The 23,430-nt window shown below is 47.0% G+C and overlaps 1 protein-coding gene across 5 annotated transcripts in view; it reads right to left on the reverse strand.

The window, feature by feature from the left end:
• Positions 1–23,430, reverse strand: part of IL1RAPL2 (interleukin 1 receptor accessory protein like 2) — a 398,901-nt gene that overhangs the window by 6,679 nt on the left and 368,792 nt on the right. For all 5 annotated transcript variants that reach the window (XM_053273784.1, XM_053273783.1, XM_053273787.1 and 2 more), the window contains 4 exons: positions 20,141–20,270; positions 15,135–15,280; positions 9,964–10,107; positions 5,197–5,367 (listed from right to left, as the gene is read on the reverse strand). In XM_053273784.1, the coding sequence (XP_053129759.1) occupies positions 5,197–5,367; positions 9,964–10,107; positions 15,135–15,280; positions 20,141–20,270 (591 nt within the window). The remainder of the gene's footprint in view (positions 1–5,196; positions 5,368–9,963; positions 10,108–15,134; positions 15,281–20,140; positions 20,271–23,430) is intronic.

A 23,430-nucleotide genomic window follows, 5' to 3' on the forward strand; every position in this document is an offset into this window, starting at 1 on the left:
CACTGAACCAATTCAGCTGTGGACACCTGGGCCGGTTTGGCGCTTCCCAAAGGAGGCACCAAACCAGTTCGTACACATCCCTACTCCCTTGAGTCTTGGCTTCCTCTCTCTTTGCACTTCCTGTGAGTAGACATGAGCTTCTGGCCAAGCCGTGAGGAATCTGTTGCACTATCTCAGAGCTGAAGGGCAGCTGCACATCTCCAAACAGCAGCAGGGAGCCTCAGGGCCTGCCCATGCATGTTTGGAGGCATGCACCGGCTGTTTGCATGTTGCATGTTAACCATGGCAAACACTGGTTAAACAGTGCTGTACTGTGATGCCACGGAGAGGGCGAATGGGCTCCAAGTTCCAGACTGCATGCATCTTGAACCACATATTCTGACAGCAGGTGGCCAAATGCATCATAAAAGCCACAGGAGCTGTTGGGAGCTGACAGAACTTGCCAGAACCCCAAATAGTGAGCCAAACTCTTTTCTGTTTGCAAAGAGTTTTTGGCATAGGGGAGCGTTCAGAAATGTGACCCCCCACGCACGCTGCCTGAAATGGTATAGTCCATTCTGCCACTTCATTTTCTAGCATGTGGCGACAAGGCCATAATTTCCAGCTTCAAGGCAGTGACCGTTAGACCGGTATAAATCTGTAGTGCAGATATGTCCAAAGTATATTGTGACGGATCCATTCAAAATCAAACCAGCAAAGTTCTCCTGGAATCAGTTTTCATTTCCACAAAAGCAACAAGGTGGGAAAGAATGGGAACGGGGAGGTTTTTCTGGAAGCAGTAATTGCCCTGTTGCTTCTTTGCCCTCAGCTGGATTGCTTTGAGAAGAGAAGACAGAGGCCCTGACAGCCGCCAGACTGGGCCAGTTCTATGACTCTTCTCAGAAAGCATTTGGCAAAAATATTTCCAGAGAGGAGACGTCCTCCTGCAAACCGCTTCACTGCACAATACTTTCCACCCAGATCTCAGGGCTTTGCAACTTAGACTCGTTGCCTTAGGGCAGTGCTGTGGGAATCGGGCTCTTCCCGTAGAAGCCTGATTGGCTGGAGCCAGGCAGATAGTCCCCTCCCACTTCACCCATGCCTGAGAGGAGGACTCGGAGCAGTCCTGCTCGACTTACTTCTTTCAATTCTCCTTCCCTTGGAAGATAGGGGCACCCGTTGGAAGCGGAGCCTGCAGAAGAGAGCACATTGTAGGAGTGTTCCTGGTGGAACTCACCCCAAATGCAGTTGGGTTGGATGCACTGGCAGGGAAAGAGGGCCTGGCCAGCATTAGCAAGCTTCTATAGGGCAAACCAGGATGCAACACCGAACACACCGTGGTCTAATCAGGGGCTTGTTTTTAGAGTAAGATAGCAGCTGAATGGAGCCCTAGTCCATATCGGGACTGTAACAAGAGGGAGAAGGGTTTAGCGCCATCCTGTTTCCCTGCTGGAAATGGCCCCTGCAGCTGCTAGAGGTGACCACCGTTGGCAGCTTTGTAGGGAAGGGAATTTTCCGTGAGAATGGCATAGAAGTAAAAGGTGAAACACCCTCTACTTCTGCGCCATCTTCTGGAGCCAGGCTGGGACCCCGCGGAACTGCTACTGTACTGCAAAACGGAGCCCCTCGCTAGACGGCAATGGTATGTCTGGTTTGGTCCTCAGTTTTGCAAACTATTGACACACAGAAGACTTGTAACCAGCACACTGTCCTCTTGACTCATAGGGTCAAATGATTATATCACAAAACATTTGAATTTCATTGGGCACTTGTCACAGAGGTGGATAGAAAAGGAAGCAGTGAATTTGGCATAGAACTGATATAAGTCCCCAGTATAAGTCCTCCCTAGTGCAAGAGTGGGAGGATACTTATGCACAGGCACTCCCCCCGTCCAGTGATTTCTTGGAGGTGTTCCAATCTACATGTGGAATATCCATGTGATGAGGCTTCCCATTCCGTTCAATGGGGCTGGCTCTATGGGGCAGCTGAATGGGGCTGTACCTGGGAGATACAGGTGTGAGTGCTGTAAGGCCATTCTGCTAGGCCAGACTCTGTGCTGGCAACTACACTCCCTTCCTCACCCCTGCTTTCACAACGGGCTGATCTACAGAAGCAGCAGGACCCTCTATAGCGAACACTGAGATCAGCTGGGAATTGTCTAGCGTGCATTTCCCTAAGCCTGTGCAATCCTCTGGTCCTGCCGTTTCACCTGACAGCTTGCTCACACCGCTGCTCTCACGGGCAGGCCTTCACCCTCAAGGCTAGCAGATAGAATGACTCCTGGTGTCTCTTCACCCTGGCCAGACCTACAAGCAGGAAGGAAACAGCAGGTGCAAGCCGGCCCTGGCTTGCAGGGCCAGACGGAGGCTCACAATCTGACAAGCCTAACCTTTCCTCTCCAAGGAAGAATCAGGTCACCAGTGCGCAAGGAGGAAGCCCAGCGTGCTCCAGGGTAGCCCGAGAGAAAGGGCCAGCTCATCAGCCTTCTCTTGTCTAATCATTTTAGTGTGTAACCATTCTGCAGGGGATTCTCATAGGTTCCAATTCAGCACGAGCTCTATGCACGAGTGAGTGGTCCTGGATGAGAACGTGGCATACTGCCTCTGAACACGGAGGTTCTCTTTAACCACCAGACGGTCCTCCATGATTATGGGCTTGTGACGCTCAGGCATTCATTATGAAATGAAGTGTGAAGATATAGGATAATTTATTGCAAGCCAAGGGTTGTTGTTTTTTAAAAGCTTGATTTTAAAATCCATATTCTGCATTGTCATCATTAGGAGGTGATTAAGCATTCCTTCCATTCAGCACGAGAAAGAATCAAAACCTTTCAGAATACTGAATCGTTTGAATGGGGGAAGCAGGATATTGTTGAATGCTCAGCAATGAGGATTGACAGCCTCAGGTACTGCGTCTATTTCTGATTATGCTTAATGACTCTCTGAAATGATGATGAGCCTTTGCTGGAGTGTCTGAATGGCAGGTGGACCAAAAGAAAACACCATTCTGGCTGTTGAAGCACCTGCTAAGGAGCCCATTCATTTAAAGCATTTGTTCTCTTCATCAATATTTTTTGTAGCTTAAAATACTTTTTGTTCTGTCCTTTTAAAGCCAAGCCCAGAGAACAGCAGCTGTACATAAAATGAAGAATTTATTCTCCTGGCTTCGGTTGGTGCATAGTTATACCTTACATATGTTTTAATTTTGACTCGTTAAGTGCTTGTGTGAAGTCAGCCTCTCTACGAGCTAAGAAATATTGGAAGCATGCTCTGTCTTGCAAACTTATAATTGGACTCCAGGATTCATAATCTAATTAGACTCAAGACCGTATTTTATGAAGGGGGTGGACCCATTCCCGCCTTCTCAACATTCTGTTATGTCAGTTTTGAGCTAGATTAGATCTTTACTGCAGTCCACATAGACACTAAGTATATAGACACAACTCTAGTGCACAAGCACTTAGTCTAGTAGTGACTATATGTGTATATAGACACTTGTGTATTAGAGTCTATACTCTCTCTACACATTTTACTTAGTGTCTATATAGAGAGAGACATTAAGTGGAGTTATCTTTCACTTTTTAAATACTGGAACATAGGAAGCTGCCTCCTACGGAGTCAGAGCATCGGTCCATGTAGCTCAGTATTGTCTAACCAGACTGACAGTGGCTTCTCCAAGCTTGCAGACAGGACAGGAGTCTCTCTCAGCCTGATCTTGGAGAGGTCAGAGAGGGAACTTGGAACCTTCTGCATGCAAGTGCACGGCCCCATCCCCTAAGGGGAATATCTTCCATGTGCTCACACATGGAGTCTCCTGTTCAAATGCAAACCAGGGCAGAGCAAATTGTCCCCTTTGCTTAGCAAAGGGGACAGTTCCCCTACTTGCTACCACAAGACAAGCTCTTCTCCCACAAGGTTTTTATATACCTGTATACCACCTTGCAGTATATTAAAAACAAGACAATATAAATTGCATTTAAAAATGCAAACACATCATGAAAATACTCCATAAAAAAACCACAAAGCCCTACAGCAGGTTTTCCTGCTGATCTTTAGTTCGTTACGGAAGGCTAAGAGGGAGTTGAGGAAATGGATCTTCCCAGGAAGGGCATCATCCCATGTGGACAACTGCAGAGAAGACCCAATGCACTGTGGGTACATGCATGTGCTCTATAGAGAAGATGCATCCACCCACTGAGATATTTTATGTCAAATCTAAACCCTAAAGGATGACAGAGTTAGTGATCTGCACAAAACTGTTTAACAAGATCTCTTGTTTAACAAGAACCCCTGCTAACTAGGCAAAGAGGCATTTTTAAAACTTGGTGATTCTCTTTATTTAGCAGAGGGAGAGTAACTGGCCCTCTCCACCCCCAGCACAGGACCTCCAGTGACTGTTGCTGGTGTCTGTCTTATGTTTCTTTTTAGATTGTGAGTCCTTTGGGGACAGGGAACCATCTTATTTATTATTTCTCTATAAAAACCGCTTTGGAAACTTTTATTGAAAAGCTGTATATAAGTGGCGGGGTGGGTTGCAACTGGCCTGTGACCCATATCATGCATCCCTCTTACAAATCTTGCAGCATTTTTGAAGCTGTTTATGAGGTATCCCATCTCATCCATGACTGTGTTCACTTGAATACCACAATAATACATTGTAATATTTCTCTCCCCTCCGCTCCTGAAATTATATTATTAGCTTATATGAATCCTGCGGAAAGATAAATTGTTTTCTGTATGTTGTCTGGCAAAGCCGTTAATTGCAAAGTTTTAGAGACAAAGGAACACACTTTGTATTCATCAGGGGTTAATTAAGGGACATTGCAAACATCATGAAATTAAGTCTACCTGATAAAGTTTAGAAACGGGAGAAATAACAAATCACAAACTACCCTGAGCCAAGTTGTTAAGCTATCCTGGAATGCATAACAAATATGTGCCAGTGACTTTTCCTGTTCTTTACAATGTCAAGTTTTCTAACTTTTGTATAGGGCCCAGTTTGGATGTAACATTCCCAGTCTCCAAACCATGGTTAAGAGTGGTTAATAATAATTTAAAGCTTTGCACAACTTCCTCTGTAAAGCTCATCAATCATGCCTCCCTGAAGTCAGAATTTTATTTACCTTCTGGAACCAGGCATATAAAAATGGAAATATTGGAAGCAATATTTGAGTAGTAAAAATGGCCTGGATCACAGCCCAAGTCAGTGGGTACTTACTTCCAGTTGGGATTAGGTCCCTATCGGGAATGAAGAGCTTGTATCCGTAATGCTTCTCCAGAACATCCGGCAATATTTCAAGGGCAAAATGCTCCTCTTCGCTGTTGTCGCAGTCTAACGTGTCTGGATCCACTTTAGAGTACGAGAGATAGGCATCATATTCCTTGTTGTCTGCAAACAAAACCACAGTGTTAAGAAAAGAGAAAAGAGAGAGACTTGGTTCTGACTAGGGATGTGCAAATCGTTTTGAGGTCAAGTCGAGTGATTTGAACTCAAAACAAAACTGCCCAAGTCACCCCTGGCCAAGTTTGAGCTGGAATCGAATCTCCCCAGTTCTGATTCGATTCAACTTGAGATTCAAGTTTCCCTTAGTCATTCCCCCAGATTCCCAGCTTTCATTAAAAAAAGAAAAGAAAGCTAAGCTCTAGCCCTTGTAGAAGCGAAGTTATGGAGCAAAACATGTGGTCACTATTCTGCTCAACTGCAAGGCTTCGATTAAGGCGGTAAAAGCACAGGAGCACTGACTGGGAGAGATTCAGCAGAGGATCTCTATTAGGGGAATTGAGAGGACAGCTTAATTCTGTTGTAAATCACTGACTACCAGGCTGTGTACTGCAATGTTTAAGTTCTTTGGTGCGATAGTGCAACCCATTCTATGCATGCCTGCTTAGAAGTAAGTACCTTTGGTTTCAATCAGATCTTCTCTCAAGTAAGTGTGTACAGAATAGCAGCCTTAACTGAAAAGCTGTGCATTTTTTGTGCTATTGATTAATATGTCAAACTTAGTCTAGTCTTCATTTATTTTTTATAGATGTTTTGTGTTTGCGTGTGTTTAAGTTTTGCTATAAGCCCCCATGAATTCTCCCTCCCCCTGTTCTTTTTAAAGCCTATGGTCATTTTGGTGTTAAATACATAAAATGTGTCTCAGGATGTAAGTGGTGACCATGACAAGGCTTAAGTATGACAGGTTAAATCCCTAATGCCAGTTTAAGGTCAACTGTAGAATTTAGTGGCGATGGAAATGCACTCTGAGTGAGCACTTCTCCTTTATCTTCACCATAGGGAATAATGGGATATGAAGTGGCCCCATTACTCACCGTGGGTAGCACCAAGATGGTCCAAAGTGGGTTGTGGGTTAGGGCACGTTGGGTGCCAACAACCCCCAACTCAAGCCAGTTGGGTGTTTAGACTCTTTAGTGTGTTCTGACTTTTCCTCATAATGAATCCCTATGAGGATGCATTACACACCAAATAGTCTACACACTTCAAAAAATCCTAAAAATTAAATTGAGTACCCCACCTCCTTGCTGGATGGAGGGTAGTTAGCACCCAATGTGCCCTACACCCCAACCTACTTTGGACTAATCTGCAGCATTTCAGGACAGCCCTAGAGGAGACTCCATATGGGCGCTTTCTGGACTAGACCCTGCAACAGGGGCAGGATGAATCTCGGAAGTATGTTTCCACACTTCCTGCGTTGTGACACCGCAGTCCCTACGTGGACAGCAGGGTGCCGTTCACATTTCCAGTGCCTGGTTGCAAATTTAATTGCTGCAATATAGAGCAAAGATGTGGCATGAAAAAGTTGCTCTTTTTTCGGGTTGTTAGTTGCTGTGAGACTGCTCCCCCTGCTGTTTATGTCCCGAATGCGACTTGCCCGAATGGAAGCATTTCGCGGCTGATGAGCAGCTAGGCTGGAAAGTGCCCTGATGAGATGAAATGGCACCAGAATAGGCCATGAACAGTTGTCTGGGAACTGCAAGATAATGGATAAGATTCTGCTGGTGAGTTTCACCCCTCCAAAAAAATGCCCAAATGCTCTCCCATTTTCACCACCTGTGAATACGGTAGAAAGTGGGTGAAGGTGGCATTTAAGGATAGCTGTAGAAAAGACTTTAGAGCTGGAATAGCAGCAAAAAATACTAAGCCAAGCTGTCTGGGAAAAGGAAGATAAGGGATACAGTTCCCATAACCCAGGATAGCTCTAATAACTGATGTTCTCTCGTAACATAAGGAAATGGCCTTCATTTCAGGTTTGCCACGTTCCTGCCATGTTCTAATGGGAGCCTACTCAAATTAGGAAACCGGTTATAAAACTTTTTATTCTGAATATGATTAGTTCATTGCTTTTTGCTGCTGGAGGGGAAAAATATTAAAGCCTGCACACAGTTCCCAAGGATCATTTTGCTGGGCTGGTAGAAACTTATAAGACAGGGTCACTTCTCCCTCCCCTGAAGAAAGGCCTTGTCTGTTTTTTTTTTGGGGGGGGGGGATGGAGATTGATTGGCGCACTTCAGACATTTGCAACTGGAACATAGGAAGCTGCCTTATCAGACCATTGTAGACAATAGCACTACACCACCACTAGCTCTGGGCCACCTCAGTGTCCCCCAAGTGGAGTTATGGGGCTGCTGAAACCTCCATTATTCCCTATGGGGGAAAAAATCTTAAAGCTGCGTAAACTTCATTAATTCTTTAAAAACCAGCCCTTTGCCCAATTCCTTTGAATTAATTGTGGCAGCTTCCTTGCACCCATCGGGCACTACCACCCACCACACTCTGCTCTGGGCCACCCCTTTCCCCCTGATGTGAAGTGATATATTTGCTGGAATCTCCATTATTCCCTATGGGAAAAATCTTAAAGACACGTAAAATTCAAAAATTCACAAAAAATCAGCCCTTTGCCCAATTCTTTTGAAATGTGGGTGGTAGCTTCCACCCACTGGGCACTACCACCCCTCCACTCTTTTTGCCCCAGGACCCTTTTTTAAAAATCTGAATCAATTTGGATTCGGAAAAATTTGGGTACAAAATGAAAAAGGGGTGTTTCAGGGGTGGGTCAGATTTGGACCCAAAATAAAATGAGGGTGTTTCGATTCAGCTTCAAATCAAAACACAAAAATTGTTTCGTACACACCCCTACTCAATGGCATACATGCATGAGTGTATTGCCTATATGAATGCATGACTACTACTTATTTAACATATCATTTAATGCATTTGTTTATCACAACACATTTGAATGCATGGGGACAAGCTTTTCAGTCACTTCCCTAGCATCTGGGTCTATTGGAAAAACAATAAAGCTGTGATAGGTGGCTCTAGTGGTCTTTGCAAGCTACCATTATTTATAGAAAATGAAAAAAATCAAACTGTGAATGTAGCGAAGACAAAAGTATAGAATCCTCATAAAGCACCAGCCTTCCATGAACAAGAAGGAGCGTGTGCAAGGAGGGATCATTGAAAGCAAGTTGAAAATAATCCCTTGCCCTAAGCGGAGGCTACATAGCTGATAGAACATGACTTGTCCATTTATGTTCTTCAACTTATGGTAATTTTGCTAATTTTTGTCCAATAAATCTGACTGTGACTAGCAGGGGAGGCTCAGCGAAGATACAGGCATTTATTTTCTCAGCTAGAGAATTGATTTCCCTTTCTTCCTTATTGAAGGAAACAAGGTGTTCCAGTGAGTTGTTGCTGGTTCTAGCAGGGGATGGCATATTTCAAAGATCTATGATGGATGGATCCCAGCACGGTTCAGTTAGCAGAAGGAAATCAGCTTTTTAACCCCCAAGGAGCATGCAAGTCCCAGATAACAACAGAGTGCTTTGCAGCAACCAAAGAATATGAACCCCAGAGGCAACACATTAAAGCAAAATAACCACCTGCTTGGTGACCAAATTGGACACAGATCATTCAGAGGGGGCTGCCAGACCTTCTCAACTGTGTTTCTTTCCCAGACAGAGCAGTAAAAGCCGGTGGCGGGGTGTGTATGTCGGGGGGATGGAAGCCTTTAAGTCCTGCACTCTTCTATAAATGTTGCTGAGGTTCAGAGTTCCTGGCTTGGGCATGAGAGTCTGCAACACTTGTAATGCTAACCTCTAATATGAGGCCAGGATTACAACCCCCACATTATAAGAACAGAAGAACAGCCCTGCTGGATCGGGCCCAAGAAGGCCCATCTAGTCCAGCATCCTGTTCTACACAGTGGCCCACCAGATGCCTCTGAGAAGCCCACAGGCAAGAGGTCTGTGCACGCCCTCTCTCCTGCTCTTGCTCCCCGGCAACTGGTATTGAGAGGCATCGTGCCTCTGAGGCTGGAGGTGGCCCACAGTGGCCAGACTAGTAGCCATTGAGGGACCTATCCTCCATGAATTTGTCTAAGCCCCTTTTAAAGCCATCCAAGATGGGGGCCATCACCACATCCCATGGCAAGGAATTCCATAGATTAATCATGCATGGTGTGAAAAAGTACTTCCGCTTGTCGGACCTAAATTTCCCAACCTTCAGTTTCATGGGGTGACCCCTGGTTCTAGTGTTGTGAGAGAGACATTCCTTTCAAGCTTGGATTTTAATCCAAGATGGAGGAGAATGCAACTCCTTTCCCCTCCCACCCACCCTACACTCCCCTGAACCCCACTCCCTCCCACTCCCTCCCACGTGACAAGCAGGACGGAGGAAAAAGGGAGGGTGTCCTCTCCCCTCGTGCATCAAACCAGGCACAAATACAATTGGGAAACTTAGTTCCCCGAGGGGCTACTGACAACCATTCTTTGCATGCAGTTCCTGTTCCTTTCAACAGGAACTGTTGAATTTCCCAGTGGATTGGGCCCATTGATTTTTGGAACAGGCTCCTGCAAACGCCTTTGTGCGTTGCACATCTATTCCTTTTCGGCAGCTCCCCTCTTTAATTGGAGGCAGCAGCTGTTAAAAATCTTTGGACCCTGGATGCAAACATTTGTCATAATTATTTGGAAAGCAGCTTACCATCCATTGCTTCGTCGCCTCCAAACATCTGCCTGTAACACAGCATCAACTCTATGTTATAGCATTTGTAGATTGTGACTAGCAGGACCAGCAAGAGGAGGATCGCTCCCAAGCCCCCGGCAAGCTCAATTTTGGAGATCAGATCTAGAATAAAAGAAGGGGAAATGGGTGGCGCTTGGAATTGTGAAGCACACAACTGCATAATGCAACAAACCTCTGGTATTGTGGGCAAATTTGCACTAGCACAAGAAGCAAGCTTAGTTGTGCTGAAAGAACAAGGATTTGCAGAACTGGCGTAGCGGGGAAATGCTTGACTAACAAGCAGAAGGTTGCTGGTTCGAATCCTCACTGGCACTATATTGGGCAGCAGCGATATAGGAAGATGCTGAAAGGCATCATCTCATACTATGAGGGAAGAGGCAATGGTCAACCCCTCCTGTATTCTACCAAAAATTACCACAGGGCTCTGTGGGTGCCAGGAGTCGAAATCGACTTGACGGCACACTTTATTTTACTTTACCATCGTGTTACAGAATACTTGTGCAAATGTCCCCATTACAACAAACGAGGCACGCTTCAGTTGCGCAGTCGCAAGCCTGCTCGCGGTACTGCAATACTAGTCTGGAGCACATGGGCCAAAATTAGTGCAACACTTCCGTGCTAGCACAATATTATCCCACAAGTGCTCTTTTACTCTGGGTGTCAACGGGGCTTGCACAGCCCTACCGGGTAGGGCTACTCATGTGCAGCTCCAGGATCAGGCCCGATCCTGGTGTTGCCCCACAGGGTAGCCCAAGTTTCCTCCCTGGATTTTTACGGAAGTTGAAGGGCACATCCTTCTACCCCAGTCCCATGCAAGCTCAGGCTGCCTGCTCTGCTGGGCGGCAAGAATACCCAGTGCCGGAGGAATCCCCCAATACACCACACCCCAGCCGCAGTGCATTGTGGGATGCTGGAGGACTTCTTCCTCTGGCTCCCAGCTCTGCCACTCACTGCGGTGATGAGTGTGTGTCAGGTGAGTGGCAGAGCCTAATGGGGAGGATTGATCATGTGTGGGGAGGCAGGCAGGAGACTTTCTCTCCACCCACCCTCCCCATTTCAGTCATGAGAACGGCCTCAGTGTCTTTCATTGCCATCGTAATACTGGAGCTGCTAAACTAAGAGAAGCCTTTTCGGTGGTGGCCCCTCGGCTTTGGAACGCCCTCCCCGAAGAGCTTCGCCATGCTCCCTCCCTCAGTGTTTTTAAAAAACAACTAAAAACACATCTTTTTGAAGAGGCTTTTTAATGATCCATCTTTGGTTATGTTTGGTAGGTTCTTTAGTTTCTATAATTCTCAATTTTTAGCATTTTAAATAACTTTTAACTTGAAGCTTAATTCTGATTGTGGTCTTAACCCGGGCCGTTAACTTGTTTACTTAATTTGATTAATTTTATCAGTTTCATTTTATATTGTATCTGTTTTATTGTTGTGAGCCGCCCCAAGCAGTAGTGTACTGGAGGGGCGGGGAATAAATATTTTAAATAAAAATAGATAAATCACCACAGAAAAATATGAAGTGTCAGAAATGGGGAGACATTCCCTTCCCACCGAGAACACTTTTGCACTTTTCTGGGTCTCCCCAGAAATGGACGACACGCCGTGCGGCTGGTGAAGTTTGAGAGACTCCTGCCTTGGCACAGCTCTGGTTTCCAACACGAACTGCCAAAATCCAACATGATTCATTGCGACCATAATGCAGTGGCACCGGGAGGCTCTCGTTAACAGACTGACATGCCATTTCAAATACAGCCGAGGAGCCTGAAGCTCTGTCTTAACCTTGCTTTCCAGTTCATCCACTCATTAAAAAGTACAAGCAGCCAATATAATACTGTGTGAGAGAGAGAGATTTTGAGGAGAGGAATTAATTTACATCCGATGGCAGAGCAGGCATTTACTACCATGATAAATAAGCACTGGAAGAGGCATAGCACGCCAATTATATAAAGAATGAAAGGAGAGAGGGAGCCTAAAGCTTCCCAAAATGCAGATGATGAGCTGATGAGCCATCAGTGTTGCCTTGTCGTTTACCCAGAGGGGCAGCCAGGAGTCAACCTTTCATCCCATGACTCTTTGGGCCAGTGTTCTTAATTGTAAGGCCCTGGGGGCAGAGGCTGTAACCTACCCTAAGTGTTGCTCCCTACCTAATTGTTTATTGGGTCTGACGCTTCGGCCAAAGTTGTTGTTGTTATTATTATTATTATTTTTACATTTATATCCCGCTCTTTCTCCAAGGAGCCCAGAGCGGTGTACTACATACTTGAGTTTCTCTTTCACAACAACCCTGTGAAGTAGGTTAGGCTGAGAGAGAAGTGACTGGCCCAGAGTCACCCAGCTAGTTTCATGGCTGAATGGGGATTTGAACTTGGGTCTCCCCGGTCCTAGTCCAGCACTCTAACCACTACACCACACTGGCCAAGTTGGATACAAACACTTATATACCGCTTTTCAACAAAAGTTCCCAAAGATAGGGAAGTATCTATTTACATGGATATGAATGAATGAATGAAATAAAATGGTTCTGTGTCCTCCAAAAGACTCACAATCTAAAAAAGAAATGTAAGATAGAGACACCAGCAACAGCCACTGGAGGGAATCTGTGCTGGGGAGGGATAGGTCCAATTGTTCTCCCCGATTTTTGGCGATCCTCACCAAAGTGGCGATCCTCAAAGAACCAGCCAGTTCTTTGACGGCAGACATCTAGTGGTACTCTGTTATCTGTAACACTGAGGAGGTTTCGGTATTTTCGAGTACGACACGATAAGCACCAAAGTGAACACCCGATGATTAGAATGCAAGCGATACGCCGCTTCTTAGATTTTCAAGTCCCGAAATGCGTTTCATTCCTGTCTTGCATGAAGCAGACATTCTCAGACACAAGTGCTAAGCTGACATTGATGTCTTATTTCCTTTTAATCTGCAAAGTGTAACTTGTCAAGAGCTGTAGAAGCAAATTTGTCTGTACTCTTGAACTGCAAGGCAAGTAATTCTTCTTATAAAATGTTCTGTTTATAGAGTTCTTAGACTAAAAAAAAATTAAATTAGAGAAGATATGTCCTTTAAGGGCTAATTCCACATTATACCAGGGCTTTTCAACTTTGAGTCTCCTGCAGATGTTGGCCTATAACTCCCATAATCCCTGATTATTGGCCACTGGGGCTGGGGATTAAGGGAGTTGTAGTCCTAAAACAACTGGGGGGGGGGCAAAGTTGAGTAGCCCTGCATTATACATTTGTTGGAACAAACAAGTTTTTGGAATCTTGCAGGAGAAGAAAAGTCACAGGGCAATTTGAACTGGGGGGGAAAGAAAGTGGGGAAAGGGTTGAACATCCCTCCCTTCCCCGCAATTGATTCTCTACTCCGAATTTCCCTCCCTTGAACCTCCTTTTCATTTTAAAAAAGAGCTGGTGTTCAGTTATGTGTGGTTTGCATCCAATATGTCATCAGTCTCTAAGAAGGTCGTCTTCTCTTTATGGAAGTCCTAAGCAATTTCATTGTGTTGAATGAAACCCAGTAGCAGCTCATCCTCACGCCCCAGGGGGCACCAAAAGCTTGGGTTGCTCGTCTCTCAGCGCTGCCTGTGGGCTCTACCTGATGAACGGCCAGCCTGCAGGCAGTGCAGCTCTCAGCCAGGGCAGGAGAGAAAGGATCAGCTTGAGCTGCCTCCTTTGGTGCAGTTCATTAGGATGAGCCACTACTGATGAAACTACAGCTAGGTGGGTGACCACAGCAGAAGCAGCAACTCAGCAGGATTCTGGCTCAGAAGCATGTAAGCGGAGACCATGCGGGGAAATAATTTTTAGAAATCAATCAGACCAGTTTTTTTAACACAACAAAAGTCCGTGAAAGATGCCGAAGAGGAAGCCTACAGTAGGGTGCAGAATATGAACCCCATGACCCAATCATCCGGCTTATGACAACTTTGCAAGGGGCAAAGGCTGTATGTGTGTTACTGAGTACAAAGCAGGATGACTCACAAACAAATGACTGAAATGGCTTGGAGGAACTCAGAAACCATCTGAGTCTGGGGGAAAGCAGTGATGGAAAAGAAGCACAAGTGTTGTTTCAGCTGGCCTGACACTGACATCCTTTCTGAGGTATCTCTGGATCTCAGTTCATGCCGCTACTGATATTCAACAGCAGTAGTTCCTGGAGCAGGGACTCCCAGATGTTGACTACGACTCCCATCATCCCTAGCTGCAATGACCTTTGGCTGGGGGTTATGGAGGTTGTAGTCAACATCTGGGAGTCCCTGTTTTTACAGGGAACATCTTTCAACAGTCCCACTTATTTTTTTTAAAAGCAGGCACATTTTCTGTGCCATGCTGATTCAGTGGTTCCACATAACCACTACAGATCCCATGTAACCACCACCAATCCCATGCTGCAGTGCAGCCTCCATCAAATATGTTTGTACAACCATGGCCCAGTGTTCCCATATTTTTCAACACTACAAACCCTTATTGTAGTGCAAACTATTTAGGCTCCACAAATGCACACAAACGGTTATTTTTCCATGGGCCTAAGCATTCCAGAAGAAATTCATTCTCTACATCCAAAGGAACAGACCTTTGAAATGATCTAAATAATTTGTCTCTCTCTCTCCTTTATCCTTCTACACTTTCACAGACCATGGTTTGAATTCTTCTCTCCCCCCTCCTGGGACTAGGAATATGGCTTTAATAGGACAGTGGTTTACGATGATTCCTCAGAAGTCTACTGGGGCTTCCCTTGATGAAAAGCCGCTATGTTCTGCAGGGAAGTTCTGAATGTCTACTGCTAGTAATGAATGGCATGGGCAGTCTCTTTGTGCTTGTGGGGTCTACTTTTTTTGTTACTAGAACTCCTGAGGTCCACCAACAAGAGCCAGGTGCAAAATACCAGACTGGTCCTGATTGGCCCACACAACTGATGTGTTCCATGTTGTTGTTGTTTTAAATTGGAAGTACACATGATGCATTTAGCATCACAATGGGTTTCACAGCTTCAAAGATGAAAAGTTCTGCTGTAGAGAAGTTGGAGGGGGAAATATAGGAGAATTGGGCAGAGGATGGGATTAGCTTGGTAACTGTAATTCTTAAAATCCTTTTTTAAACACACACACACGAAACATTTAAAAACTACCAGTAGTACCTTTCTTGCGCAGGATGATGCTTGCAAGTTTCCGCCCATTTCTGTTCTCCACATGGCATGTATAATTGGCCAAGTCGGCCTCCTTCACAGTGTCAAAGATCAACGTCAACTCTACTATTTTTTCTCCGAGATGCTCTTTGAGAAGCCTGAAAGAAAGAACCATTTTTGGAGATTTGTTGGGTGCTGCATTGTGGCAAGGAAACTGAACATGCCCCAGACCACATTCACAAAGCCAATGCCTCATTCAGCTCTCTGCAAAACCTCATGTGCCTGAAGGAGCTGTCTCACAGAGGAGGGGGGGGGGAAGTGGGCAGGGAAACCAGGAAGTTTGCCCCCCCCATCCCTCCACGCAATATCCAGTTAAATTTGCAAAATATGCTGGGGGGAAACCTGGATATATTTTTCTTTGAACAGCAGGCATCTGTGTCGTTAGCGAAGACCAAGATTCTGGGAGTGTCTCAAAAACAAGTTGCTTTATTAACATCAAACCAACAAAAGGCCTTCATGCCTCCTTGACCATAGACTCTAATTCCCCCCCTTATCCCTCGAGTCTCACCTCTCCTATCAACGTCAACTCTGAATCCTCCCACACAGCATCAGCCCCCACTAGGCTTTCAAACAGAGACCCTCCAAGACCAGTGTTTGGGCAGAGCAAAACGGACCTGGGGTCTTACCTTTTGGGACAGCCCCCTTGGCTATGGGGGACACAGTTTGGCTACAACTGGGAGAAGTCAAGGGTCTGGCTTGTTCATGCCATGAAGGACCTCACTCTCCTCCCCTCCATTCAAGGTCTGCTCAAGGCACTGTGGTGTCTGTGGCACTACAAAATAAACGGCAAAAATACACTCCCTCCATTGTTCCACTTCTCCCAGCTGTGGGGAGTTGCAGCAGGGGGTTCAGATTGTCCCTTGGATCCTGGTTCCCCTTGGAAGGAGAGTCATTGCAGACACACCAGTGGTTGGTATCTTGACTAATAAAGTGAGGGTGCTCCTGCCGTCAGCAGCTGCACAGCTCCTATCTCCACTCTTCCGGAAAGGCAGACACCGTTGTGCAAGAGCGCAAATGCTTTCCGGAGTCCGCCCACACTTCAGAACCTACCCATGGAAACATGTTGCTGAAGGTCCAATGATGTGCATTTGCTCTGGCAGAGTGGTTCCAGTGCAAGGGGAAACCCCCAGACAGGGTTGTCACTTGCACAGGAGTGCCCACACTCTGGAAAGCGTGGAGACCTCGCCATTACGGGAGCCAATGCTGCTTGAGTGCTGCAGCAGCCTCATAGGATGGTGGCTTTGTAACGTTTGGTTTATTTACACAACTCTCCATATTGAGCACTGGAGAAAGTTGGAGGGGCCAAATATGTACATAATGGATACATATGTGGGTTCAGCCTTGTATATATTTCTTGCTCCTATTTGTATTTTTACTGTATTTTTCTTTTTAAAAATTTAAATGTGACAAAATTACCTTGGGTATTTTTTTGCAAATGGAAAGAGAGGATAAAAATCCTAGTTGGAATTCTTAAAAAGTGTACCAAATCTCAACTTTCTATCTGCTGCGGATGTCCCTTAGCAATCTTGAATCCCTCTCCAGGCGTGTATCAGCGCAGACTTTGGTGCGCGTCTATTGGAAATTTTCCACTTGCATCACAACATTTATAATAGAGACTTTGCTTCTCGGCAGAAAACTCCTCAGCAGAAAACCTATAGAACAGTAGCGATAAGTGTTTTTGCTGCCTTGCTTTGCTGTTTTCTACAATTCCTCACGCTGTCGGGGGTTTCAGTCTCCTCTAACTAGTTTGAGCGGGTGAGAGTGTGGAGAGGTAAATCAATCAAGGATGGAGGGTGGGATCAAGGGTTTCATTTGAAGTGGCTCTGTTCTCACCCATCATGCGACTAATATGAATCACATTTTCTTATCTTAAAGATAATAAACAGGAAGCCGGTGGTGTGCGTATAGGGAAGTAGCAAATGTAATGAGCATTTTCTGGGCAAGCCTTTTGGGAGATTTTGCTCAACAACAGAAAAGGAAAAAATTAGCAGCTGATGGGGGTTTGGAGACACACACACACACACACACACACACACACACACACACACACACACACAAGCTTTTTTTCTTCATTGCTAAAGCAAGGCAATAGCATTGAAATGCATAGCAGGCTCCTTTCCCAATCAGACACAATTCACAGCAGACTTAAAGACTATTATTTCTTGTTTAAGAGGACCAGTTCGATTTACACTGCATCTTTATTACAGCTCTTAAAAACCCACCTGGCAGGGGATTTTTCATTCCTTCCTATTCCCTGCTCCCTGTCTCTCAGTCCTTCTGGTGGAAGGAAGGTTGGTAGCGGAAGAGCCGGACCCCACCCAGTTGGGCTGGACCACAGAGCTTGCTCTGCACCTTACTGGAGGGTGTTAGTTGGGACAGAGCCTGGACAGTGTGGGTCTAGTGGTTCAAGTGCTGAGCTCGGCCTGGGGAGACCCAGGTTTGAATCCCCGCTGAGCCATGAAGCTAACCGAGTGGTCTTGGATCCACCTGTCCCTTTCTCCCAGCCCAAAGGAAGGTGGTTGTGAGGATATAATGGGCAGAGAACTGTGTGTGCCCCCCTGAGCTCCTCAGATCAGGGGGTTCTCAAACTTGGGTCCCTCGATGTAGTTGGACTTCAGCTCCCATAATCCCCAGCCACAGTGGCAAAAGTCCAGCAACATCTGGGGACTCCAAGTTTGAGAATCCCTGCCTTAGAATCCCCTGCTAACTGGGCAAAGAGGCACCTTTTACTGTGGTGATTCTCTTTATTTAGCAGGGGGAGAGCAACTGACCCTATTCTGGCTCCTCCCCTTCTCCTCTCCAGCCTCCCTTGACTACCTTGCTGCAGCCCCTCTTCCATTTCCATCATGGTGAGCAACACCGACTTGGGCTGCTCCAGGAGAGGGGGAACGAATCTGGGACTGGATCGCCAGCAAGGGCAAGCGGCACCCCCTCCCCGCCTTCCAGCTGCTGTCCTTGTGTTTGGATTACGGAAGAAGGCAGGGAACAGATTCCTCCTCTTTCCCTTTGAGCTGCTGCTGTTGAATCCCTTTGAGCTGCTCCTAGAACCAGGGGTCATCCCATGAAATTGATTGCCAGGAAATTTAGGACCAGCAAACAGAGGTATGTTTTCATATAACGCACAATCAACTTGGGGAATTCTCCGCCACAAGATGTGGTGACAGCAGCCAACAACCTGGATGGCTTCAAGAGGGGTTTGGGTAACTTCATGGAGGAGAGGTCTCTCAATGGCTACTAGTTGCAGGGCTATAGGCCACCTCCAGTCTCAAAGGCAGGATGCCTCTGAGTACCACAGTTGCAGGGGAGTCACAGCAGGAGAGAGGGCATGGCCTCAACTCATGCCTGTAGGCTCCCAGAAGCATCTGGTGGGCCACTGTATGAAACAGGATGCTGGACTAGAATGGGCTTCCTTGGGCCTGATCCAGCAGGGCTGTTCTTATGTTCTTATGAATGTGGTCCCTGACAAGGGTATAGGGAGTTCACCGCTGCTTGCCTTCACTGCCCGCCACCCGGCCGCTGTGCACCCGCATCTGCCACGTCCCTTGCACCGGTGTCAGAAGCATACCTACACAGGGGGCAATGCTGACACCAGGATATGGGTGTGCAGCCTCTCTCCCTTCCCCAGTGCTTTGTTGGCCAGCTGAGTGATTTGTTCCTATCCCTTGCTCCAAGTGAGGGAGAAAAAGGAAGCACCCAGCCAGTGAGCAACGCACAGGCTGAACAGCCGGGAAAGGGCCAGGGGCCGCATGGCCATCTTTCCCAGCTGGTGGGCTCTTTGCAGAGCGAGGGGGTGCCCCAGCGGCCCCTGAACACCCGCGGCCCAGGGAAATTTGTCCCCCTCGTCCAATGGTGGCTACGTCACCTTTGCCCCCAGCTGCAACCTGCAACCAGCAGGACGGGCTGCCAAATCAAAGGTGGCGATTTCCAGACAGGCTCCCGTCCCTGGAGTCTCCCAATTTAGCACTAACTAGAAGGAAGGTATAGGGGGAAAGGGACCAGGACCTGCTATGCAAGAACGGGACCAATCCTCTGACTGGTGCTGAGAATCCTCCTGCCCAATCTGGCCTTGCAATTTTATTTTTATTTTTATTTTTTTGCGGTCCTGCCATGGAAGCCGGGAGAGAAAAATAGGAGGAGGAGGAGGAGGAGGAGACCATGCTGAGACAGCAAGTAGATCATAATTGTTTCCGTTAAAGAAGAGACATTCATCACAGGCCCAGCAGGGCATCATTAGATACCAGTTAAATGGCAAACCCCGCAGAATTAATAGAGGGACAAAACACAGGCAAGCAGGCCTGTGCTGGATAAACAGTTGGTGAATATGATAGTTGAATAACAGGCTGAGTATTGGGGGCAGCTGAAGGTCCGCTCCTCTCCTAAGGGGCCATCCATCTTTTGGATCACACGGAGGCCGGAAATTCAAGGCAGTCTCCCAAGTGTCTCAGCAGAGGGCAATTGCGGCCAGCATGAACCTGAGGTCTAAATGCTAAACAAGTCCCCAAACCCATTCAGAGATGCATTGGCAGTAGCCAACGGACTCTGGAGAGGTCTCTTAAGAAGTTGAGCAGCCGCTGTATCTTTACTGCTTCTTCAGAAACCAGGAGGAAAATGCAGCCCAAAATGGAGCTATCCATCATTTCCTAGACAAGGGCATATGGGCTTGGTTCACACAATCTGCCAAATCTTGGTTTAATGTGGGTTACCGACAGCCGTGTGACTGTGCAAACTCATGCCAAGGCAGCTTACGGTCCGAGGCAAATCTGGGATTCCCACCTTGACATGGGTTCACACAATCATGCTAATGTCAGCAACCCACCCATGAAACCAAGATTCGAACAAGTGTGTGAACCGGGCCATTGTCTGTTCAACATAAGGAACCCTTTAAATGTACTTTGTGCGGGGGGGACGACAGAGTTGTATTTACATTATGAAAACGCCCTCCCTCCCTCCCCAAGTACCTGATTTCGCCTTCTTTAATGTGATTTTCAAGTTCTTCAATAAATCTCTCTCCTCGCGTCCAGTAGATCATGGGCCCAGATTCTCCGCTGAACCCGAAAAAGGCTTTGCAGGCAACAGTTAGTGGCTGACCTGAAAAGAAACACAAAGCAGGCGAGGTTGTCAGGATGAGAGGCGGGCCATGGTAGACATTCTGCTCCTGAAAGCTTTTAAGAATCCTCCTGTCACATCCCTATTTCAAAGGTGGGGGGAGCTGAATAGATGGCAGTTTCCTTAGGGAATATGAACACTATGTGGCAGCTCTCCAAGGTCCTGGACAGATGCTTCTCCCAGCCTGGCAACATGAGATCTTCTGTCTGCACAGCATATGCTCACCCAGGGACCTGTGGGCCTTTCCCAGAGTATAGATGTCCGTGGTGTGGCTCTAATTAGTGTAATGCCAAGGGGCACCAGAAATGGGATGTGAGCCACCCTAGGGAGGTGCCAGTAGACTCCCAAGCCACCCGGCAGACCTACACAGGGCAGAGAGTGTACTCGCTCCAGATGAGAAACAGCCAGCTCACGCCATATGCACAAGGAGAGCGGGTCTGGTGGTGGCAAACATGAATTGTCCCCTTGGCTAAGCAAGGTTTGCCCTGGTTTGCATTTGATTCTGAGCACTGTGAGATGTTCCCCTTAAGGGGTGGGGCCACTCCAGGAAGAGCACCTGTGCGCTTGCATGCAGAAGGTTCCCAGTTCCCTCCCTGGCGGCATCTCCAAGAGAGGGCTGAGAGAGAGAGATTCCTGCCTGCAACCTTGGAGAAGCCGCTGCCAGTCTGGGTTGACAATACTGAGCTAGACGGACAATGGTCTGACTCATTAGGAGGCACCTTCCTATGTTCCTAAGACACGCTTCTAGAATGTGTGTAGAGAGAGGAGGAGATTCAGGGGCATAGGTACGATTGAACATGGGGTGGGGGCAAATGTCCTGGGGCCCCTTGAAGAAGTGGAGGGGGCTGCCAGCTGGGTGTCAGCTTGTTCTTTGCTCCCCCCCCGCATGGGCCTCTGCAGAAGGGCCCATCTTCATTTTTTGTCCCAGAGCCCACTCCAACCTTGCTATGCCCCTGAGGAGGCTCTCTTCATTTCACAGAGATAAATGTCACCTCTCCACCATTCAGTGGTGACTTGCAAACATATCTGAATCACGGGTTTCATTGTGGCAGCATCTATATGCACACCTCCCAGCCTAGAACCAACCCACACTCTCTCACCCTTTGCTCGATGGCGGCTCTGGAGGCCCACATTGGCTTGGGGGGGGGCATTAGAATCCTCATGGGAGGGGCTCAATTGAGTTGCCTGCCTCCGGAGCTCATTTCCCAGCCGGCTTAGCTGTCGGCTGGGCGTTTTCTTAGTTCTTCTGGAGAGAATGACGGGAAAACCCAGCCGACAACCAAGCCGGCTGGGAGACGAGGCCGTCCGGAGCTCGGGAAAGGGGTGAGTTGGGTAGCTCCCAGGAAGTGGGAGGCTCGGGGTCTTTGGGCCTCCCTGCCCAATTATAGCTCCACCTTGGTCCTGGTGGTCTTGGGCTCTGCAGTGGGGCAGAGAGCAGGCCCTCCCTGCAAGTACTCATCCCGCCAAGACAGATTCGAACGCAGAGCAGAACAACAGTGCCCGAGACAGGAGGGCCAGCCTGCCCCTGCCACCCAGTTCTTCCCACCAACAGCGGACTTGGCAGCATTAAGACTCCTCAAGGGCGCTGCCCCCCTTCCTCAAAAACGCCAGCGGTGGGTCCAAAGACTTGGGGCTTCCTCGTTATTTCTTACATTGCATCCACCCTGCCTTTCTGCTGTTGAACTCAAAGCAATATGCAGATGGCTTCCCAGGCAGCCTCCTGTCTAGGAGGCACTGTCGAGGCCCAGCTCTGCTTTGCTCTGGCAAAGTGACTGCACCCTACACCTTTGAGCCATGCTGGGGGCATATCCAATATCCACCCAGTAGCCTGCAGCTCTAAAGATTGCTGGTACTGAAAGACTCTTCCCCAGAGAGATTCCCTGCACCCGGCTACACACGCACACAGACACACACTTGTACTGTGCCCATTTCTCCACAAGACTTAAGCATATGTATCTGAACCCAAGGCCAGCAGCAGAAGGAAGGGTCCAATCCAGCCATCTGCTTGCCGTTACTGCTGCTACCAGTGAAAGGATGTTCTAGCACCAGCAAATGTACGATGGACAGAATCTAGCTCTCCAGTTTTCCACCCTGAATCATGTTCCAGACAAAGCTTCTGACATTGGCTATACGTTTGTAATTTTTAATTATTGTGTGAAAGGGTTATTTGGTTAGCTGTCCAACTGCCAATCGATTGCATTTTGCTTATTTTGGACCCAATATTGGAACTAGTCTTCAGAGGGCCTGGACGCCCTGAACTGGTGTTCAGAAGTCATGGAGAGCATCTATTTAAAGATCCTTTTTAGCAATTTTGAGCATGTGGGTGCGTGTGCACAGCTCAGATTTTACTTTAATGGACTTAGAGCAACGTGAGAAAGGAAAAACCAAGCAGTGGTCAATCAGATTGGACGGCCAACTGCCCTTTATATGACACCCCACGCTGGGCACTAAGCAATAGTAGAACAGCTTGGGTGAGATGTTTCCCATTCACCAGCCCAGCAAGGTTTCTTTTAAAAAATAAATGAGAGGAAATGAAAATATTCCAGAGAGGCATCTAATTTATACAAAGGCTAGAGTACATTTCCTGAAGGGATTCAAATAGTTAGAAGAAATAAAATATATATATCAATAAAACAATGAAGTTAAAACCAAATGACTCTGGGATTTGTTATTTCTGTATGTTAAGTGAACCAATTTGCCACACAGAGTTCAAATTCTCTAAAGTGGGCTCTAAACATGAATTTCTGAAAGAAAGAAAAAGTGAACAGCCCTATTCTTACCAGCTGTTTTACTCAGAAGTAAGTGCCACTGATTTCAGTTTACTTACGCATGAGTAAATATGGGTCAGGCTGAGCTGCAAGATGTAGTGAAAATACTCTCTCTGCTAGTATATAAAGATATACAACCCGAGTTTCATGTCGTCTAGTTTTCGGGAACATTTTCCACATTAAAAGGAAAAGAGGGACCCTTTTGCAGAGGGACCCCTCCAGGTCTGCAATGGAATCCTTGTGTTGCAGAGAATTCTGGGGCACGTTTGTGAGGTTACACATGTGCGTTGCTTGGGAGAACAGTCATTCATGTGAAGTGAGAATCTCCACTAGTCCATACTGCAAACTCCCATGTGGCTATGCATGGTAAGAAT

Source organism: Hemicordylus capensis, chromosome 11 (assembly GCF_027244095.1).
Source record: "Hemicordylus capensis ecotype Gifberg chromosome 11, rHemCap1.1.pri, whole genome shotgun sequence".
Lineage (NCBI taxonomy): Eukaryota > Metazoa > Chordata > Lepidosauria > Squamata > Cordylidae > Hemicordylus > Hemicordylus capensis.